Source organism: Labeo rohita, chromosome 1 (genome assembly GCF_022985175.1).
Source record: "Labeo rohita strain BAU-BD-2019 chromosome 1, IGBB_LRoh.1.0, whole genome shotgun sequence".
NCBI lineage: Eukaryota > Metazoa > Chordata > Actinopteri > Cypriniformes > Cyprinidae > Labeo > Labeo rohita.
Window position 1 is genome coordinate 15,375,110 of NC_066869.1, and position 12,138 is coordinate 15,387,247.

Consider the following 12,138-nt stretch of genomic DNA (forward strand, 5'->3'; position numbering starts at 1 on the left):
ATATTAAACATTTTTACTAAATATTTAAATATTTTAGATATTTAGTTTAATATATCAAATATTTAACATATAAAATGTGATAAATGCATAAATGTAATGTAAAACACTAATAAATATTTATGACTAATAGTGAATTGTTAAATCAACTTATTAACTCTCTAGCACACTTTTTACAACTGAGTTTATATTTGTTAGTCAAGAAACTTTATTTTTACTTTTATTCTCAAAGTTAATTATTTGTGATGTATTTGAGATGTGTATGTTGTGGAAGTTATGAAGGTCTGAATGCAGTTTTACATGCAACAAAAATTTTTCGTACAGGTTTAAGGTGAATCTCCGTCAATGCTTGTTACAAATCAACGGATATAACGAGTTGTTTGAGGTGGTTGAGGAACTAAGAAAACTGGTGTATGACTCTGAAAATGAGGAGCATGAGAACATGCTTCTGAAGGTGATTTATCTAATTTTTATTAGGTCTGATATCTGAGCTGAAGATGATTTTCAGTTCTGACTGGTTTGTGTTTTTCTGTCAGTTGTGGGACTTGTTAATGCCGTCAGTGAAGCTGGAAACGAGGATCACTAAGCAGTGGGGAAACATTGGTTTCCAGGGTGACGATCCCAAGACTGATTTCAGAGGAATGGGGATGCTGGGACTCACAAACCTCCTGTACGTTGAACTTCTCTGCTTATAAGATGATGATGTTTATTTGTTTCCTTAATGCCTTTAAGTTGAGTTTGTCTTTGTTTGCATAGTTTTTTCAGTGAGAATTACACAGACGCAGCCCGGCAGGTCCTGTCGCACGCAAATCACCCCAGTCTAGGGTGAGTCCTCACTGATTTACACCATATGGCCAGACTTAGTGATTCTGAGCATCTTAACTGATGAAGTGAGTGAAAGTTCTCCTCATCATTTTATGCCTTGTGTCACTGCAGGTACTCGTATGCCATAGTGGGGATCAATCTAACAGAGATGGCTTACAGCTTAATGAAGAGTGATGCTCTGAAGCTTCATTTCTACAACACAGTATCTGGAAAGCCCCAAATGCAACACTTCCATCAGTTCTACTGTGAGTAAAAAAAAAAAAAAAAAAGGAAAGGGAAAGGAAAAAATAAATAATAATGTAAATAAAGAAAAATAGGAAAAAAAAATGTATATATACATATATATATATATATATATATATATATATATATATATATACACACACACACACACACACACACACACACATATACATATCAAGAGCAGTGAGTCTCACAAAACTGATCATGACCTGATCATATTAAATTAAATACATTTTGATTAAGGCTAAGTTTAGGACGATACAGATTTTTAACCCATTTTTTTTTTAAATTGGAAAAAAAAAAAAATAATATAAAATGTTGTACATTTTAATATCTTATTAATAAAACAGAAATTTATTAAAATGTTGTAAATTTTAATTTATATTATATATATTTATTTATTTTATTATATGTCATTATATATATATATATATATATATATATATTATTCATTTATATATATATATATATATTTGTTTTATTATATTGCTATTCATTATTGTAAAATTAAATGTGGACATAATGCTAATATATTTTTAGAAAATGTAAAGTATTTACGTAAAAATAATAGAAAGTATAAATTGTGAACTTTATTTTTAGTATGTATATTGCTGATTTAGGATTTTTTTTTGTTCTGTATATTATAGTAGGTAACGCTAAGGTTCATTAGTTAACTACATTAGTTAACATGAACAATACTTTTATAGCACTTAATGTTAATTTTATCATTTACTAAGTCTTTATTAAAATCACAAGTTGTGTTTGTTAACATTAGTGCACTGTAAACTAACATGAACTAAACAAAAACGACTGCATTTTTATTAACTAACAGATGAGTTAATAGTGTAATAAATGTATTGCTCATTGTTTATTCATGTTAGGTAATACATTAACTAATGTTAACAAATGACACCTTACTGTCATTAGTGTTACTCAGTAAATATTGTGTTTACAGTTCTTAGAATAGGCTTACTTTTATGTAAAATGTAATATTTTTCATTCTTGAAGATTCACTCACTCATGTGTTTCCTGTTGGCAGGTTACCTGGCGTATGAGTTTGACAAGTTCTGGTTGGAAGAGGAGCCGGAGAGCATCATGGAGTTCAATCGCTACAGGGAGAAGTTTCACGACAAGGTCAAAGGTCAACTTCTGATGCCGGAGGTCACGCTTCTCATGAGTGTGGACCAGAAGAAGTGATTCCAGCGTCATTTTACAGACAAAAGGAAATGGCACCCATTTGATTTTCTTTTCTTTTTCCATTGATTTCATGATAGTTTTTAGTTGGGAAATGTACATCGTGCATGAAACTTTATTTGATTATTTAATAACTGAACAACTGTACATCAAGAGTACATAGCTGATTGTTTAGCTACATTGACCTGGTCAGGGAACAGACTTACACCAAGTATTACTAATAATACTTTCAAAGTGATGTTTTAAACTCCAATGAGTAAATTGGAATTCCCTTCACACTTGAACGTTTTGGTTGTGGTCACATGACTCCTGCTTCTTCATGTTCACCCATCTCAGGAAGCTGACTTTTGTTCTCAAGATGTTAGGAAGTTGTTTTTTCTTCAACCTCTTTGCATGTTAAAGCGTGTTTAAGTTATATTAAACCCCACACCCGTCATCGTCTGCACAATTCTTTGATGTGGCCTATAACCAGTATTTAATATCGAATCTGTTCTGTGAATATTGTTATTCAGACCTCAACTCAATTCCAAAGTACAGCATTTGTATGCACAAACGTCGATGTGACACTGTGTCGTTGTCTTATTTATAAACGGTGTTTGGTTTCGAAGATGTAACTTTTTATTCCTGATGACCCGATTAATTTTATAGTGTTGGATTCGTACCTAATGTTGAAGAATAAAATTAGTGACTGAATATTCAAATACAGCGTTTGCTTCTTTTCATTAGAGGTTTGGCAATAACAATGAGATATTCGAAGAATTATAATATTTAGGTAACACCTTACAATAAGGTTCATTAGTCAACATTAACTAAGAATAAACAAGCATTTATTAATCTTAGTTAATGTTAATTTCAGCATTTACTAATAGTGAAATCACAAGTTGTGCTTGTTAACATTTGTTAATGCACTGTCAACTAACAATGAATGACTATTTTTCATCACCGTATTGCAAAGTGTTACCAATATTTATTTTTATGGTAACACTTTACAGCAAGGTTTCATTAGTTATCTACTTCACATGAGCTAATAATGAACAATACTTCTACAGCATTTATTAATCTTAATTTCAACATTAACTAATGCGTTATTAAAATCAAAAGATGTTTGCTAACATCAGTTAATGCATTGTCAACTAACCTGAACTAACAATGAACAACTGTATTTTTATTAATAAAGTGGTAACACTTTACAATAAGGTTCATCATAAGTTAACTACTTTAGTTAACGTGAACTAAGAATGAACAATGCTTCTACAGCATTTATTCATCTTAGTTAATTTCAACATTTACTAATGCATTATTAAAATCAAAACTTGTGCCTGTTAAAATTAGTTCATGTTAATTCACAGTGCATTAACAATGAATGAATGGCTTTTTTTCATAAACTAACATTAAAAAAGATGAACAAATACTGTAATAAATGCATTGCTCATTGTTCATTCATGTTAGTTAATACATTAACTAATGCAAACACGTTGTAAAATGTTACCACTAACGTTAACAAAGATGAACAAATATTGCAAGAAATGCTCATGTTTATTGTTCATGTTAGTTAATACATTAACTAATGCTAACAAATGACACATTTAAAGTGTTACCACTTTTTATTTAGTAAAATAACATCTTTTTTGAAGTGGGTAATTAAATTCAATTAATGTAGTTCCTATTTTGAGAATTTAGGTTGAATTTTTATGCACGTTTTCTGTCTTATAATTGCTCACCACTTATTTTAATTTTTTTTCATAATCTTTTTTTTTTTTTTACATCATCTTGTAAATGAAAATTTAAAATATATATATTCCTTGTAGTTCTTTGCAAAAAAATGCTCATAAAACTGCATGCATAGTACTAAGAATGTTTTGTCTGTGTGTGTGTGTGTGTGTGTGTGTATTAATGCATGTAATACACAATGGCAAAATATTTTAACATCAAGTAATTAATTTGTGCTTTTCCTTAAGTTTACATTTGCATCATGGTCTTTAAAGATTTTTATGACTACAGATGCATATGCTTTTTCGATATCAATTGTATTTTACATGAAGAACCACAACTTAATATGGTCATTAAATCTGCATGCAGCAAAATGTTGTTTAAAAGTTTTTTACAGATTTTTTTAAATGAACATCAGCATGATTAATGCATAACACCAAGTTAATGTTTTTTTGCTTTTTCAATTTTTTTTTTATATATATATATATATATATCACTCTTATTTGACATATAGTACACAACCTAAGACCACAGTCACCATAAAGACATCCGAAAGTTGTAAAAGGTGTTTTATTGAAGCATGCTGTACATGCTTATCTTTATGTGTTTATAGGTTTCCAGGTATGATCTCACATTTCAGGTCATTCCAGAGTTATTTGTTGGACATTTAGGGTTAAATAGACATTAAGGTAAATAGCTGCTTTAAAAAAAGCACAAATTGCTTATAAAAATGAGGAAACATAAATATTACATAAACATTATGTACATTAACATATCAAGGGGATACAGAGGGATATCAGGGGATTCAGTGGTTGTACTGAGCAGCGGTTTTAATAGTGGTTTACCCTGAAGAGTAAGGATGACAGTCGTGATGTGGTTGTTACGTTTCTGTCAGATTCTCACTAATGCATCCCGTTGCCTGTTTGACTTCCGAAGCGGAAGTGTGAAAGTGGTAGTCGCGCCTGCGCTCCGGTTCTCGTCATCGTCCTGTCAGAGGAGTTAGAAACAGCCGCTCGTGTGAGTCCGTGCGTTTGAAACGATTTCAGTTTGAGGGGAAGATTTACGCGGCGGCCTCGATTCTGCTTCTGGACACCATCATGGCCCGCTTGAGCTGCTCAAATGACACGAACATCACCACGTTCCAGGAGCCCAGTCTTAGGAAAGACGGAACGAAACTGAGGGAGAAACACAGAGATTATTTCAGACGCGACACTTTATGAAAGTAAGATTGATTTAACTGCATTAAATATGGTTTATCATTAAGTATGCGGTGCTCACCCTTTGTAGAAGGCGGTCGGACCCTCTTTGGTCATCATGGTCCAGGCGCAGTTGAGTGAGCTGCGGTACTGACCGGGAGGAGAGTTCATGTAGCGCGTCTTCACCACATCCACCGGAGACGCGATCACCGTCGTGATGAAACCCGCTCCAAACGCAGACACGAAATGACACGGAAGATTGTCTGTCATGAAAAACACAAATAAATGTTATTAAAATGAAATGACTGCTGCAAACAGAGTTTGTGCTTTAAGTCAGAGCTTTTCTTGTTTATTTTATTCAGTGTGTGTCTGGTGTAGACTAGAGTTGTTTTTAGTGTTTTATTGGTAACACTTTACAGTAAGGTTCATACTTCACAAACTTAGAATGGACAATATTTTTACAGCATTTATTAATAGTCTACTAGTTAATGTTAATTTCAGCATTATTAAAATCACAAGTTGTGTTTGTTAACATTAGTTAATGCACTGAACTAACATGAACAACAATGAACAAAGATTAATGGTGTAATAAAGGTATTGTTCATTGTTTGTTAATGTTAGTTAATACATTAAGTCATGTTAACAAATGACACCTTTTTGTAAAGTGCTACTGTTTTATTGTTTTTTTAATGGTGGTTTTAGAAATTTTATGTGCTTTTGTCATCGTATTGTTTTTTTTTTTACATTATTATTTATGTTATATATTTATTTAATACATTAAAATTGATCTCTAACAAAATATTAAATAAAATGAAAAAATTAAATATATTGTCATTTTGTCTTGGCTTGAGGTTTCTCAAATAAATATTTATTAAGTAGTCGCCTTAATGTCATTCCATCTGAAATGAAATTGTTTTGTAAATGTTGTATATGAATCTTTATTTAAGTAGTTTATTAAAATATAGATGAGAAAATAAGACAAAATGACAATATATTTAAAACATTTTAATTATGTATTTATATATTTATATTTATTTATTTATATATATATATATTTAAACGTAATGCATGTAAAAGACTTTTGTCATTTTATATATATATATACACTACCGTTCAAAAGTTTGGGGTCAGTACATTTTTATTGTTTCTTTCCTTCTTTTTTTTTTTTTCTTAAGAAATTAATACTTTTATTCACCAAGGATGTATTAAGTTAATAATTAAAAGTTTATTAAAAGTTAATAATAAATAATTTACATTGTTATAAAATATTTATATTTTGAATAAACACTGTACTTTTTAAACTTGTTATTCATGAAAGAATCCTGAGAAAAAAAAAAATCACAGGTTCCAAAAAAATATTTGGCAGCACAACTGTTGATATTATCCAACATTGATCATTCTAATAATAAATCCGCATATTAGAATGATTTCTGAAGGTTCATGTGACACTTAAGACTGGAGTAACAGCTGATAAAAATTCAGCTTTTCATCACAGGAATAAATTCTATTTTAAAGTATGTTAAAATAAAAAACATTATTTTATATTGTAAAAACATTTAGCAATATTACTGTTTTTTTCAAATAAATGCAGCCTTGATGAGCATAAGAGACTTCTTTAAAGACTATTACTATTACAAGTCTTACTGACCCCAAACTTTTGAACGGTAGTGTATATAGTTACTTAAAATTCCTTAAATATATTGTCATTTTGTCTTAAAGTCTATTTTTCTCATGTGTATTTTATTCACTTAATTAAATAGTTGTTTCTTGTACCTTCCTCTGAAATTGTTTTTTTTTCTATTTATATAAATATTATGTATGAATCTTTTCTTTAAGTAAATGTATTCATTATGTGCTGTATGTAAATGATGTTTCTGGTGTACAGCAGTGTTATTTTACAATTATTTATATACTATTATAGTATTTATTAATATGTTGTATCTTATTTTTATATTTTTTTAGTTTTCATTTAAATTTTAGTTTTAGTCATGTCGTGCTTTTGTCAGTTTTTTAAATATTTTGTTATATTATAAATATATATAATTACAAATGTTAAAATGTGTTGTCATTTTGTCTTCTCATCTATATTGTATTCACTTATTTAAATATTTTTTAGTTACAAATATTATGTGTGAATCTTTTTGTTTAATAAATGTATTTATTATATACTGTATGTAAATGATGTGTCATGATGAGCTATTATGTATATACTATTATAATATTTATTAAATATTATTTTGAATTAGCTTTTACTTTTCATCTTAATTTTCTGTAATTATTTTTATTTCAGTTCTTAGTCATTTTAAAAACAATTTCAGTTAGTTGCCATCAAAATAAGTGTTTCATTTAATATTTATATTTTACTTTATTACAGCAATAACACTTTTTTGTTTTACTGGTGACAGTGTCAGACACACATTGCTCTGTGTGTATGCGTGTGTAAACCTTATTACACCTTTGCCCTTGTTTTACAGGCCTTTACACTACAAATGTGCTGATGGCATGAATTACACAGTGAGGCCTGACCTGATCAGTACTATCTTATCTGGTGAAAGTGGTTTGTACTGGTTCATTCAAAACCCGTTTCGCACTATTGGCGGTGCGGTGAAGGAAGGGTGTGTGAACTTTAATCCAATCACAGACGTTTTCAGCTGCGTCTCCTCATGGACTCATGGCCTGATTTTGTTATGTTTGGAGTTTTGGGAAACACTGTCTGCTGAAACGGTATTTGATGAATTTAATGATTCTGGTTACTACCTAATAAAAATGCTACGTGAGCACTCAGAAAGAGCTAGTCCTGTTCGCCTTGTTTAGGATTTTGATTTTCTGTCCTGTTGTGAGTTTTCGTACCTGACATGAGTTTATGTTTGAGAATGGCTTCTTTGATGAGATCGTAGGACACCAGTTCAGTGCAGTTAACAAGAGCGTTCCTCGTGATGTTGGGAAGTGTTCCTGTATAAAAAAACATTGTATGTAAAGAAAAACCTTCATTAGAGTCGTCGTTGCTGCTGCAGCTTAAGAAAAGACAGAGCTGGCATGACACAAGTTTTGGTGCAAAGTAAAGTAAAATTGTACAATAATCCCAATGTCAAATAACCTCAAACAATCTTAAAAAATACAGGATCTGAATTGGCATTGATGGTTCCATTAAGAACCTTTAACATCCTCGGAATCTTTCCATTCCACAAAAGATTTTTTAAAATGTTCTTCACGGGTTCTTTTAAGAACTGTTGACTGAAAGGTTCTTTTTGGAGCTAAAAATGTTTCTTCTACGCATTTGCTGTGAAATCCCCCCTCGTTTTGTAATCAGTATAGTAAAAACAAACAGAAAGCACACCTTTCCACAATCCTCGGAGCCCCTCGAGCTGGAAGATCTGTCTGTAGGCCTGCATGGTGCCGTTGTAGCGTCTGCCCACACCCCGTAGGTTCATCTGAGCCTGGAAACGCACCTTCACCACATCTGTGGGCTGAGCCACGGACACGGCCATCGCTCCCGTGGTGCAGCCCGCCAGGATCCTTATACCTACATTGGGGTCTGTAATGCAAAAATGAGCACTCCATAAATCCTCTATATTCATTTAAGAATCAGCTTTGTCTCTGATGTTTCTCCTTTATCCCAATATGATGTAATATTTAAACGTACTGTCTTTGCCCCGTGTGTAGAAGCTCTTGACGTTGTCGTAGAGGCCGATTCGTATGGAAGCGAAAGCCATCTGTCTTTGGAGACCAGCGACTAGTCCGTTGTAGAGAGAGCGCGGCCCCTCCGTTCTCACCATTGTGCTGATGGTCCCAAACACTCCTCTGTACCGGATGCCTTTAGCTGCGCCTGTTGCTGCTTTCTCTCCTTGGATCTGGAAGAGAACATAGAGAACATGTAGAGATTGTGATAGGAGTAAACCAGAGATATAATACTGCTATTATATAATTACAGCTGTTACAAGTGTTCAATCATATAAATTATTATAATGCTAAAAAAAATGGTGATACTACTTTAAAAAAATTTTTAACAATAACTTGCATTTCACAAGATATGTTACCCTGGACATGCATGTGTTGATATGTTACCCCGTCATGAGTAACACAGGTATATTTGTAGCAATAGCCAAAAATACATTGTATGGGTCAAAACTGTATATTTTATATTAGGACATTAAGTAAAGATCATGTTCCATGAACATATTTTGTACATTTCCTACCATAAATATATCAAAACTTATTTTTTGATTAGTAATATGCATTGGTAAGAACTTCATCTGGACAACTTTAAAGGTGATTTTCTCAATATTTTGATTTTTTTCACCCTCAGATTCCAGATTTTCAAGTAGTTGCATCTCGGCCACATATTGTCATATCCTAACAAATTATAGTGTATAAATCTAATTTTCAAAAAAAATTGACCCTTATGACTGGTTTTGTGGTCCAAGGTCACATGTAGATTTAAAAATACCTACCAAAATACCTAACAATTTCCCATTTTAAAATAACATTTAATAGAAAATAATATATTATAAAACATAATATTCAATATACAAAATTTAAAATAGTGTATTGGTGCAAAAATATATAATAATATATTGTAATATAATATTTAAAACAACCAAATTATATTCAGAAACAGATGATATATTATGATAATTTAAAACAGATTTTTAATTATTAATAACTAACAAAATTCCTAAAGATTACCCAGATTACTTACAAAATATTTATTATAATCATAAATATATTCTTTGTGCAAAATAATTATATGTATTGTAATATTTTGATGTATATTTTAATATATAATTTTTAATATACAATATTAAAATATAATTTAAATCACTCTTACACTCATATAAATGTAAATTATTGCTTTTTTTTTCAAAAATCTTTTTAAAAAAGTATATACATTAACAAATTTCAAATATTAATACCTAACAAAATTCCTAACAACCACCCAGATTATTTTTAGAGATTTTTGTTTATAATAAATATTATGGGTACACCATATAATACCATATTTATAATATGCATTATTTAATATATAATATTATCTATAATTATATAATTTAAAACAGAATCATATTCATCATTGAAAACATGACCTAAGACATTAACATGAACTAAGAATGAACAACATTTATTCATCCTAGTTAATGTTAATTTCAGCATTTACTAATGTATTAGTAAAATCACAAGTTGTGTTTGTTAACATTAGTTACTGCATTGAATTAACATGAACTAACAATGCACAACTGTATTTTTATTAACTAACGTTAACGAAGATGAATAAACAGTGTAATAAATGTATTGTTCATTGTTCGTTCATGTTAGTTAATACAAATGACAGTATTGTAGTGTTACCCAATTTACATTATTTTTACATTTTTATCTTTAGAAATTTCAAAAAACAAGGTATGCATTTACAATTATCCATATAATATTTATTATAACAAATATATTATTGGTGCAAAGCACAGAAATGCAACAAATCCAGAGGCTGGTCATTTGAAGTTGAGTTATCAGTACCTGTAGCCGCACTTTTGCGGTGTCCAGAGGAAAGGTGACTAAATCAGCGATGCAGGCGGCCGTTCCTGCGCTGAGAACCTTCACGCCCAGAGGAGGGGGAATATCAGACGGCTTAAGACCCACCATGGTGACTGCTATTAAAACACACACAAAGAATGACTGCATTACACTGCATGTTACCTCTCATATATTTGAGCTCATCTAGACATTCATCAAACAACTGCATGAACAGCATCCTGGGATGCTTTAAAAATGATTTGGATTCTGCTGCACACTTGTTGCATACAAATGCATACAGCAGACTCATGCATTATAAACGTTTTTAAAACAGTTCATATGTAGACACAGTTTATAACTGTCTGATTTCAAACATGTCAGCAGAAGTTTTTGACTCCAGGTGTAAATATTTACAACATGCAAATGTTCTCAAAGTAAAGATTTAAAAAATTCTGCTTATTTTGTATGCCTTTTCAATCTACAAAATAGAACTTTTGTAAAATTTAAATAATATTAAAAAATAATACATTGCATTAAAATTACAAAAACATATTGTACATTTTTTGCGTGCTTATATCACATCATTAGAATTTTACACATTTAAAAACAAATTTTCCTTAAAATTAATGAAATTTCCATTTTTTTTTTTACATTAAAAAAAAAAAATATATATATATATATTTACATTTTTTGCACTATTATTAATTCTACATCACATCTATACAGGAGTTGCATGGTGAACTGACCTGTGATTGAGTTCCTCTGTCTGATGGAGTGACAGGACGACAACTGGAGCTTTGCAGGGACGAGGACACAAGCTGTCTTTCTTTATATATAGTTATCCAAGAGGGCTCTTCCTCCTCCGCTCAGGGAGGTGTTTCTCTGGGAAAGACTACTGGCCGACACAAAGTCCACCCTCCAGCACAGAGTCCAGTCCAAAACATCCCTCATCCAGATAAACAAGTGCTTAGGTAACGAGTGAACACAAAGCTGTTGAAAACTTGAACCATTTCAGGATGCTGCTGTCATTAAGAGGAACATTAACATGCACAGCTTCAATACATGACTCATGCATGCTTAACCATCACCAACCGGTGTAAAAACATTCAGCTTTATGCAGTGTACCAATGTTTAAATATGTGGTAACACTTTAGTAAACACATACTCATTTAAGAGTTTTCCCTCAATGAACTCCTCATTTGCTGCTTGTTGATAGTAATGTAGTTGTTGTGGCAGTATGTTTAGGGTTGAGGGATCTACAATATGGTCATGCAGAAACAGCCAATATGTGAGTAATATGCATGCTAATTAATAGCGAATAGTGTTCACAAATCTAAAGTGTTATAAATGTATCTGTTCATTGCTGTACTGCAGATGTTTTTAATATAGCTATTAATGAAAGTGCAGATGCATTGAAGGAGCTCAGCAAAGCTGTCTGCCAATCGCAGAGTTGGGACAGTCCTGCGGG

The 12,138-nt window shown here is 31.2% G+C and overlaps 2 protein-coding genes across 3 annotated transcripts in view; one reads left to right on the forward strand and one right to left on the reverse strand.

Moving 5' to 3' along the window:
* elmod2 (ELMO/CED-12 domain containing 2) overlaps nt 1-2,575 on the forward strand; it is a 4,169-nt gene extending 1,594 nt beyond the window's left edge. The window contains exons 5-9 of the mRNA XM_051106804.1: nt 322-451; nt 534-667; nt 754-822; nt 934-1,067; nt 2,105-2,575. Coding sequence (XP_050962761.1) covers nt 322-451; nt 534-667; nt 754-822; nt 934-1,067; nt 2,105-2,262 — 625 coding nt within the window. The 3' untranslated portion in view covers nt 2,263-2,575. The remainder of the gene's footprint in view (nt 1-321; nt 452-533; nt 668-753; nt 823-933; nt 1,068-2,104) is intronic.
* A 1,945-nt stretch (nt 2,576-4,520) lies between these two features.
* ucp1 (uncoupling protein 1) lies at nt 4,521-11,559 on the reverse strand. 2 transcript variants are annotated; one of them, XM_051113097.1, is made up of 7 exons: nt 11,417-11,559; nt 10,674-10,807; nt 8,809-9,016; nt 8,503-8,700; nt 8,016-8,117; nt 5,248-5,428; nt 4,521-5,144 (listed from the first exon to the last, which is right to left on the reverse strand). In XM_051113097.1, the coding sequence occupies exons 2-7, from the start codon at nt 10,797-10,799 to the stop codon at nt 5,030-5,032; spliced, it is 930 nt and encodes a 309-aa protein (XP_050969054.1). In that variant the 5' UTR covers nt 10,800-10,807; nt 11,417-11,559; the 3' UTR covers nt 4,521-5,029. The 2 variants fall into 2 exon arrangements, with proteins under 2 accessions (XP_050969054.1, XP_050969060.1); XM_051113103.1 differs by having other exon boundaries at nt 10,674-10,804; nt 11,417-11,485.
* Between the last annotated feature and the right edge of the window lie 579 nt (nt 11,560-12,138).

Bases quoted from the DNA above. Each gene is read 5' to 3' on its own strand.
- ucp1 (XM_051113097.1), bottom strand. From the start codon at position 10,799: ATGGTGGGTCTTAAGCCGTCTGATATTCCCCCTCCTCTGGGCGTGAAG. The intron at 9,017-10,673 runs GTACTGATAACT...GTTCTCTTCCAG, and splicing joins CCGCAAAAGTGCGGCTACAG to ATCCAAGGAGAGAAAGCAGC. The intron at 5,145-5,247 runs GTGAGCACCGCA...TTTCTCCCTCAG, and splicing joins CCGACCGCCTTCTACAAAGG to TTTCGTTCCGTCTTTCCTAA.